General features: G+C 24.6%; 4 protein-coding genes across 4 annotated transcripts, besides 20 other annotated features; 2 read left to right on the plus strand and 2 right to left on the minus strand.

Annotated features, from left to right (window-relative positions):
* Window positions 1–18: 18 nt before the first annotated feature.
* Window positions 19–76: a sequence feature (AT_rich).
* Window positions 77–191: 115 nt separating this feature from the next.
* Window positions 192–226: a sequence feature (AT_rich).
* Window positions 227–564: 338 nt separating this feature from the next.
* Window positions 565–605: a sequence feature (AT_rich).
* A 7-nt stretch (window positions 606–612) lies between these two features.
* Window positions 613–1,791, plus strand: EDI_249460 (uncharacterized protein; the record flags this gene model as incomplete). The annotated part of the gene is made up of 1 exon (XM_001734873.1): window positions 613–1,791. One exon carries the CDS (start codon window positions 613–615, stop codon window positions 1,789–1,791), a length of 1,179 nt encoding a protein of 392 aa, XP_001734925.1.
* Window positions 1,792–1,857: 66 nt separating this feature from the next.
* Window positions 1,858–4,167, plus strand: EDI_249470 (uncharacterized protein; the record flags this gene model as incomplete). Its single annotated transcript, XM_001734874.1, has 1 exon — window positions 1,858–4,167. The coding sequence occupies one exon, from the start codon at window positions 1,858–1,860 to the stop codon at window positions 4,165–4,167; it is 2,310 nt and encodes a 769-aa protein (XP_001734926.1).
* Window positions 2,209–2,265: a sequence feature (AT_rich).
* Window positions 3,259–3,303: a sequence feature (AT_rich).
* Window positions 3,423–3,467: a microsatellite.
* Window positions 3,549–3,691: a sequence feature (AT_rich).
* Window positions 4,151–4,187: a sequence feature (AT_rich).
* Window positions 4,188–4,293: 106 nt separating this feature from the next.
* On the minus strand, window positions 4,294–6,060 carry EDI_249480 (uncharacterized protein; the record flags this gene model as incomplete). The annotated part of the gene is made up of 2 exons (XM_001734875.1): window positions 4,294–5,674; window positions 5,831–6,060. The coding sequence occupies 2 exons, from the start codon at window positions 6,058–6,060 to the stop codon at window positions 4,294–4,296; spliced, it is 1,611 nt and encodes a 536-aa protein (XP_001734927.1).
* Window positions 6,061–6,089: 29 nt separating this feature from the next.
* Window positions 6,090–6,157: a sequence feature (AT_rich).
* A 75-nt stretch (window positions 6,158–6,232) lies between these two features.
* Window positions 6,233–6,276: a sequence feature (AT_rich).
* Window positions 6,277–6,350: 74 nt separating this feature from the next.
* Window positions 6,351–6,398: a sequence feature (AT_rich).
* Window positions 6,399–6,438: 40 nt separating this feature from the next.
* Window positions 6,439–6,459: a sequence feature (AT_rich).
* Window positions 6,460–6,475: 16 nt separating this feature from the next.
* Window positions 6,476–6,667: a repeat region.
* Window positions 6,594–6,797: a repeat region.
* A 12-nt stretch (window positions 6,798–6,809) lies between these two features.
* Window positions 6,810–6,967: a repeat region.
* A 5-nt stretch (window positions 6,968–6,972) lies between these two features.
* Window positions 6,973–7,174: a sequence feature (AT_rich).
* Window positions 7,164–8,252, minus strand: EDI_249490 (uncharacterized protein; the record flags this gene model as incomplete). Its single annotated transcript, XM_001734876.1, has 1 exon — window positions 7,164–8,252. One exon carries the CDS (start codon window positions 8,250–8,252, stop codon window positions 7,164–7,166), a length of 1,089 nt encoding a protein of 362 aa, XP_001734928.1.
* Window positions 8,253–8,426: 174 nt separating this feature from the next.
* Window positions 8,427–8,543: a microsatellite.
* Window positions 8,459–8,544: a microsatellite.
* A 539-nt stretch (window positions 8,545–9,083) lies between these two features.
* Window positions 9,084–9,254: a microsatellite.
* Window positions 9,158–9,256: a microsatellite.
* The last annotated feature ends 2 nt before the right edge of the window (window positions 9,257–9,258 follow it).

Here is a 9,258-nt window from a genome sequence, read left to right on the forward strand (position 1 = left end):
ATATCTTTTATTCTACTCTTTAAAAATATTAATATATTTTTAAAAGTAACAAAATTTATTAGTTAAATAAAAATATGTTACAGTTTAATTTATCTTATTGTTTATTTATTTCTTCCTTGTATAAACTATTGATTGAAGTCTTTATTTTCTTTTTATTTACCTCATTAAAACAAATGTTTTAGAGTATTGACAAAATTTAAATTAATTTTCATAAATTTGTTTTATTCTTGTCTTTTATGTTTTTGTTGTTCATACATTTCCATTAAATATTCTGCAGAATCAAAGTGTTTAAACTTTTTTTGAGGGGATAGTCGTTTATTAATATCTGGCCTTTTGGATAATATTGGTTCAGATGTCCATTTTCTTTTTATTATTTGATCATCATTTTGGATATCTGAAAGAGAATTCATACTGTATTGAATCTAAGACAATTGAGTTTCAGTGAAATGATGATAATGATATGATTATGATTTGATTATGAGATAATTTATGAGAGAGAAACGATAAAAATGAAAAGAAGATTGATAAAGTGAAAAAGATAATTTAAAGAAAAAAAAAAGAGGGTTTTAAAAAATAAATGAAAAATAAAAAATTATTGTAATAAAGGAATTAATGAGCACCACCACTTCATTAAGATGTACTATTCAACTTGGTGACTATTGCATATTAAAAAGGGATGAAATCATGACGATTGTTGAAGTGAAAGAAGGAGTTAAAAAACGTTTTGCTAAAAAAGAAGTTCAAGTCGATTCATTAATTGGAAAGTCATTTGGACAATGGGTTGAAGTTAAAGACAATATTTTTGTTGATGGTAAATCACCTGATGAATTGGTTGCTGAATTTTGTATTAACGATGGAACAATTACAAAAGATAATCGTAACTTACAAGACTCAAATTCAAATCAACAATTAACTGATCAACAGATTGTTGAAATGAAACAAAATGGATTAAGTGGTGAAGAAATTATTAAAGAATTATTATCTCATTCAGATACTTACGAAGGAAAAACAGCATTTAGTCAAGAAAAATATATTAAAAAGAAAATTGGAAAACACGTTGCTACATTTCAAATATTAGAAGCATCTCCAATTAATGTTTGTGACTATTATAATTTAAAAGGAAATTTTAAGGCTGGAAGAGTAAGAGAAGATATGTTATCTTATATCATGTTTCATTCTGATTTACGTGAAAGTGTTGGAATTATGGAAAACTGTAATGGACTAATTCTTGGAAGTGTACTGAGAGCTGTAACTCCAAACGTCAAAGTTTATACTGTAAAATATAGTGGAGAACAATACAGTCTTGCCACAGTATTAGCACCTCATTTTTCTGAGAACTCAACAGATGATTATCAGAAATATTCAGTACAAGAAAAGTTATTACATTACACTTCATTTAAATATAATGTTGATGTTCTTCCACAAGTAAATTCATTAATTATTGTAACTGATGTTGAACCATTTGAAACTGTTAAAACATTATTCCCTTCATTAAAGAAATCAGGGTCTCTTGTTGTTTATTGTCAATACCTTGATAAATTAGCTCGATTATTTGACTATTTATGGAAAAAGAAATGTATTGTTTATGCAGATGTCATTGAGCCATTTACACGAACAATACAAGTATTACCAAATAGAACTCATCCAAATGTTTTAATGGATTCTAATGGAGGATATTTATTGTATGGAATTAAAGTAGGAGAAATTTCAAATTCAGAACCACAAGGTCTACAAGAAGAAAAAGAAATGAAAGAAGAAATAAAAGAAAATAAAGTAATGCAAGAGGATTGATTATAATTTTTATTAGTTTTCTTTTTGAAAAAAAAAAAGAAAAAAGAACTTAAAATATTCAAAAAGATGAATGAAATTGTAGAACAAGTTGCTCATGTTTTAAAAGGAATTACTCTTAAACAAGGAATTTCTATTGAAACTCAAATTGAATTACCAATTGAAATTTTAGAAGAACTTCCTATTGAATTATTTAAAGAAAAAGACAATACTGTAATTTTAATATTATCTAAATTACTTGAAATTCTTCAGTCATTTGAAAAAATTTCATTTTTATTATTTTTTAGAATTACAAAAGTTATTCAACGATTAATTGATTCATTGAGTAATCAAAAAAGTGGAGAAATAATACCAGGAATTGTTTCTCAATTTGAAATCATTAGAAATAATGGAAGAAGTGAACAAGTTATAGAGTGCATGAAAATTATTAAAAATATTATTATAAAAGGTTTTAATTATATTTCATTAAATAATTATCATCGATTAGAAATTATTATCAATAAATGGTTTATTCAAAAATGGAAATTAGAACCAAAAAAGGTTGGAGAATTTTGTTTTGAATTAATAAAATCTTTAGGACATTCAATGAAACAAACAATTAAACAATTAAAAGAAGTTGGAGTTAAAGCCAACCCAGAAATAATAACACAATTAGATATAAATGATAAAAGTGAAATAGTAGAATCTTTATTAAATGATATGATAGGTATTAGTAATTCAATTCTTAATTGGATTAACGAAAAAGTAGAAGATAAAATTGAAGAAAAAAAACAAGACTCTGACATTAGGTATAAAGGAAGAGAATTATTAAATCAATTAGTTGCAATTTCTTGGAGAGATGAAGTAATTAAAAGTCAAGTAATTATTTCAAGTCAAATAATTAGTGCTATAGAAGTTATTATTTTTGAAAGAAATGAAACTCTCTTATTGTTTCAGGAAGATATTGAAAGAAGAATTATTGAAGAGGTTATTGAATTTAATAGAAGAAGTGATAAATTAATTAGTGTGTTAAATAGAAGAAAAGGAAATAATGTAATAATCAAAGAAGATAGTAAATTAAATAGAGAAATTGAACAGAAAGTTATTGAAATTCTCATTGCTAAAGGAAAAGAAAATACTGAAGAAATAAAAGACCAAATTATAGAAGAAATAATAAAAAGTAAATTTAAAAGAAGTGCAAAGGAATTACTTTATGAAAAGAAAAAAATTAATTCTGAACAAATCATTTCAATTCTTCTTGACTATCAAAATATACAAGAAATGAAAGAAATTGTTCAAGAAAATAAAAATAAAATAGAAATTCAAGAAGTTATTGAAATTTTAAGTAATTACAATTGGAGTGATATTAAAGAATTACAAATTATTAATATATTCATTAATGAAACAAATGAATTAAGTGAAGAATTGTGTAATCAATTAATAGATAAAGTAAATCAAAATTTACCAATAATGATAGATAATGATGAATGGATATATTATTTATTTATTTTAATTAAAAATATTTTAAAAAAATATCCTTCTCTTCTTATAGAAAGTGTTTATAAATTAAATGAAGGACCAATAGTTAATGAAAATATTTCAATGAATATCAGTTCAATGCTTAATATAATTGGAATAAATAATAATCAAATTCCAACAAAATCAAATAAAGAAGAAAGAAAAAAAAATAAAGAAAGAAATATTAAAATGAATACTGTTCTTCAAAATTGTTTAATTGGACTAACTCATTATAACTCTGATATTAAAAATGAAGCAATTTGTATTTTAAAAATGAATATTAAATTAATTAAAAAAGAAGAAATTATTAAAATAATGAATATTCTAAAATTTACAATTGAAACAGAATTAGAAAATGAAGACTTAAATGAAATATTAATAATTAATATTATTGAATTAATTAATACCTCTATTATAATACGTAAAAAAGAACTTAATTCATTTGTAGAACACCTTTTAAGAAGTTTTGGTTATAAACTTCTTGAAAGAATTATTTACATTGAAAGTACACCATATAATAAATTATTTGAAATGAAACAAAAATTGTTTGAAATGTTAGGTCATGTTTTCAATTATTGTTTTATTAATTATGAAAATACATTTGATTTTATTCTTTGTATCATTCGAATGATAAGTTGTAAACGGTTCTTCTTATTACCAAAATTACAACAAAAAAATGATGTTAATATGATAGTTATATTAATCAAACAATTAAATCTAATGAATTCAGATGTATTTAATAGTATTGTAATTCCATTGTCCTTAAAAACAAAAGTTAATAAAACTAATTTTGAAGAGAGGTACTCTCGTATTTTTCAAATGCTTTTTGGAATTGACTATAAAGAAAACCAATACTTTATAACTCAAATTTTATCTAAATAAAAATAAATAAATGTAATATACATTTACACACTTCTTGATTTCTTTATTTTTTAATTATGAATTTTGTATATCAATTTTAACTCAAATAAATGAAAGTTTAATTGAATTTATGAATAGATTAAAGGATTAAGCAATGATTCCTCCCCATTCAATGACATACTTTCCTGTTGGTCTTTGTCTTTCTTCAACACTATCAATTGTTGGGAGATTATTAATATTTTCAACTTCTTCAAATTTTAATGCTATTCTATGAATTTGATTAAATCCACTTATTTTCAGTTGTGCAATTTCATTATCATATGATGAATCACAAATTGTAACTTTGTAATAATTCTTATTTAATTTTGCAATCCAATAAACAATGAAATCATTGACTTCTCTCTCATTCATTCCCAATTTCTTTAACAACACTTCTAATTCATTAGAAATATTTTCATATGTTATGCCAACTTCCTTTCCTTTGAACTCTTCTTTCTTCAGACAAACACCTTCCCAGAATAAATAGTCAAAGTGTTTGTTATTTATTTCAATTACACAATTTGATACTCCATCACTACAATATGTTCCTTTCCATTCATACTCTTTCTTAGTATTGTCTTCTTTAATGATTCTTGGATTTGGATAAGTAGCACCAATATCTATTGCATCATTCAATTCTAAATGACAACAAAACTCTTCTTTCTCTTTAATTGTATCATCATACAATAAAATAACTGGTTTTTTTACATATACCCTTTCTGGTACTTTTAAAGAGGAATTCTTTTTTAACATATATTCTGGATATGAAACTAATTTTACAGAAATTTCTTGATTATTAGAGCCAATGTCTTTTAATAGTGAACAAAGCCTTACTGAGTTAAATAGTATTCTTTCTGAAAAGTTTGGATAAAGTAAATCCTTTGTTTCAAAATATTTATTCCAAGATTTTTCTTCGTAAATAAAAAAATCAGTCTGAACCTCTTGTTTAATACTTTGCTTAACTCTTTCTTGGATTATTTTACAAACCTGTTGTTTGATTTCTTCGAGACTAAAATAAATACTTGCGGTAATAACAGAAATAAATAAGTCACAACTTAATGTAATAGTGTTAAAATATTTTGATGTTTTGTTTGTCAACTCTTCATTAAAGTTAATTAAGTCGAACATAAAAGGTGTTTTACCAGAGTTAATAGTTACAGTTTCATACTCTCTCAATCCAATACCAAAATAATTCATTTCTTGTTTCATGGGAATGACTTTTATTAACTTCCCATTTCTTGTGTAAAAAGGACAATTAAGTTGATGAATATATCCACATCCAATGACATCTCCTTCTTTATAAGGTTCGTCAAACCTTACTCCATTTCCGTCTTCATTAAATAATTTTCCATCATCAGAATGAAATCCTATTGTTCCTTTATTCCATCCAACATGGGCATTTCTATCAACATTTTCATTTTCTATAAGACCAATAGATATGACTGGGTTTTTTCCTTTAACCTCAACTTCAATGTATTCAATAAGAGTACTAATTATTTGGTGCTTTTTTTTATCAAGACAAACTAGTCTAAATTTCTTATTTTTTTCAAAAGGAGTTGATAGTTCGATATAAGGTCTTGATCCAATTGTACCTATGATAGACTTTTGTTTGGAAAATTGGTTAAAGCTAGATTTGTTACCAAACGTAATGTATTTTTTCAACATCCCTTCTATTGATTCTTTGTTTGAAATTTCTTGTCTGACTTTTTTGCTCCATTCTATTTCATTACTTGCCAGGAGTCCAAAATTTTCTTTGATTGGGTTATTGATTTTCTCCAACTCTTTTTCTTCTTTCAGAGCTTCAACTTCTTTCTTTAGAACAGCAATCTCTGTTTTCATCAGTAGTATTTCTTGTGTAAGTTGTTGGTTATCCATAATGATTTATCTGTAGATCTTTTATCATGTTTAAATTATAAGTTTAATATCTAAAAATAAAATAGTAATAATAAATTTACTTTAAATATAATTTATTCAATACTTCACTTTTATGTTGTAGAAAGTTCTTTTTATCTCTTTTCTTGATTTTAAAAAATATTTTGAACGAAACAAATTATAAAATGTTTAAAAAATTATTAAGTAATAATTAAAATTGATCTTATAATTTCATTGATGTTGAATGAGAAGTAAGTGAAATAGTTCGAGGTAATGTTTGTAATATCAATTTCATTTATAAGTAATTTATTTATATTAAGTATTATAATATTTGTATTTATGAATGATGAATTATTATTGGATGTTCATTATTCCATTCTCTTATTTTATTTTTATTTATTTGAAATAGCCATAATGTGTACATCAGACACACCATAATTAATCCTAATATATTCAAATTTTGAGTCACTAGTTATCGTCTTGTCATGACTTGCGTTTGGTGAGATAATGCACCACCCAAGACAAATTGGATATAGTTTATTAATACTTATTATGGAGAATTATTTATTATGATAAAGATTACTTACTGTGATGGTAGTATTATTTATTTATCAGGATGCAGGTATTTTATTAATGACAGTTTTGAGTTGAATACATGAGTGTTATCAAGAAAAAGAACTTTTAAGTGATCTTCGATGGTAAAAGAGATAAGCCATGATCATAGCGTTATTGATATATTCAATATAGAATAACATTATAAAGAATAAAGAGAGTTCTATTCTTGCAGTACCGGGTAAGATGTTTTTCTAACCAAACGCAACGCCATAACCAGTCCATAACTGGGGGGAATCGAAGGATGGAAATATTTTAGGGTTCTGTGTGGTGTCTCTGACGTGCTACCTTCGAATCTTTATCAAAATAAGAATAATAAATAAATAAAAATTAAATCATTAAATATGATGAAATTGAATATTATTTTATTCTTTGTTATTTAATTATTGTTTATTATTATTTGATTATTGGTATTATATCCATTTAACATGAAAATTGATATAAATTATTAATAATTAAATTGAATTGATGTTATAATTGATTATAATTATATTTTAAATTATTTCATCAAATTGTCTTTTAGAAATAGAAATCCATGGTCCTTCTGTTGTTGTTCCATCATTGAACACAGTTATTGTTCTTTCAAATGTTTCTTCTTCTTTATGAAGGGTGGTGTTGATAAGTTGTTTTATACTCGTTTTTGGTCCACAAACTGCATATTTTCTTCCACCGACACGAATACCTTGGTAATTACGTGTTCTACCTATTTCTTTTACTTCATTCTTTGTTTCTTTTCTTGTTCCTATTGGTTCTTTAGGAAGAATAATTTCTTTAATTTCTGTATTTTCAACTTCCCAATTTGTATAACTAACTTCTCCTGTATATGTTATTCTTTTATTTCTTCTTAAATATTGAATTTCAATTGTTTTGATATTTTTTTCTTGTTTAATGACTTTTTCTTGTTTATCTTTTTCTTCAATAATACTTTGATAAACAGGATCTCCTTTTTTCACTTCTTCTACATTAATTGATGTTAATGATCTTACCCATGTTAACATCTTTACAATTTCATCTTCTGAATGTGTATTATCAAATCCTTGTAATCCTTTTGAATCAACAAAATACATTGGAAATTCTATATTTTCTGTTGTTCCTGTTGTTTCATTAACAACTTTCATTAGTTCTTCTTGATATTTTCCTACTTTACTTCTCTTCTTTTCTTCAATAACTTCTTTAGGAATATAACAATAACATTTAGTCCATACTATACAAACATGTCTCCAAAAGTCTGTTATTGGAAAAACATTCCTTATTATTTTAATCATTGTTTTGATATGTTGTGCAAATCGATCTTGATTAATATCTAAAACAATAACTATTGCTTGAAGTCCTTTTTGTCCTTTGATATATTCAACCATTTGATTCATATATTGTCGTTCTCTTCCTTCTGAATCTTGTAATCCAGGTGTATCAATAACAAACACATCTTGTCTATCTCCTTCTCCACATGTTCCATTTGTTTCTTTGGCCACTGATTGTGGATTATCGCTTTCGTTGAAAACAGCCTTCTTCAAAATGAAATTACAAAGTGCACTTTTCCCACTTCCTGTACTTCCGAGTATAATCAATTTTGTTTGTTTCATTGTTATTTTCTATTTAGTTATTTGAATTCTATTGTTATTTATTCTTTTCAAACCCTAAAATAAAATTATGCTTCATATTCTCTTTTGTCTTTTAGTCATCATTTTCACATATTAAAAACAAATACAGTAAGAAGAGTAAGTTGTAGATAGAAGTAGAATATACTTTGAAATTAATTATTTCATTATTTTATTATTTCGATACTATATTTTTTTTCTTTTCTTTTTTCTTATTTTTATTGTTTTAGAATATTCTCTTTTTTATATTTATTTTCTTATTTTCTATTTTGTTTTTGATAATTAACATTGAGTTTCCAAACACTTCACCACATAAGTATTTTAGCAAAAAGAATTATTGAGGGCTAGCTATATGACTATGTTGTGAAGAAACAATAGTCATAATGAAGAATGAGACACAAGAGAAGACATGATAAGAAGAAAGAAATGAAATATTTGGAGAAAGAATTAGAGAAGGAATTCTAAATGAAGAAGAATCAAAGAATGTGAAGGAATGGAAGAGACAAGAAGATTGAAATAAGGATAAATCGAAAGATGAACTATAACAAGAGTTAGAAATAAATATTAAGGAAGAGTTAACAGAAGAGAAAGATATATAAAGAAATAATGATAGAGAGTGAAGAAATAGAAGAAATAGTTCATATAAACCACAGAATATATAAGAAAATATTTATGAGAAGATTACTTCTCATTTTCAAGAAAAGAAAGGATATAAAAAGAGGATGAGACACCAGAGAAGATATAAGATAGAGTTGAAAGAGAAGAAAAATAAGGAATTACATGAATAAATTCAAGAAATAACAGTAAGACATTCTGAAATAACAGACAAAAACAGAAATCCATTTAGAGAAAATCAAAAAAGATAGAAATACAATTTTTAAGAAGTATTGAAAAAAATCAAAAAGAAATAGAATAGAAAGAAATTAAAAGAATAGAATAAACACAAAAAAATGAGAATAAAAAGAAAAACAAAGAAATCAATAAGAAAATA

The sequence above is a fragment of the Entamoeba dispar genome, genomic scaffold (genome assembly GCF_000209125.1).
Source record: "Entamoeba dispar SAW760 scf_1105229458687 genomic scaffold, whole genome shotgun sequence".
In the NCBI taxonomy this organism is placed as follows: domain Eukaryota; phylum Evosea; order Mastigamoebida; family Endamoebidae; genus Entamoeba; species Entamoeba dispar.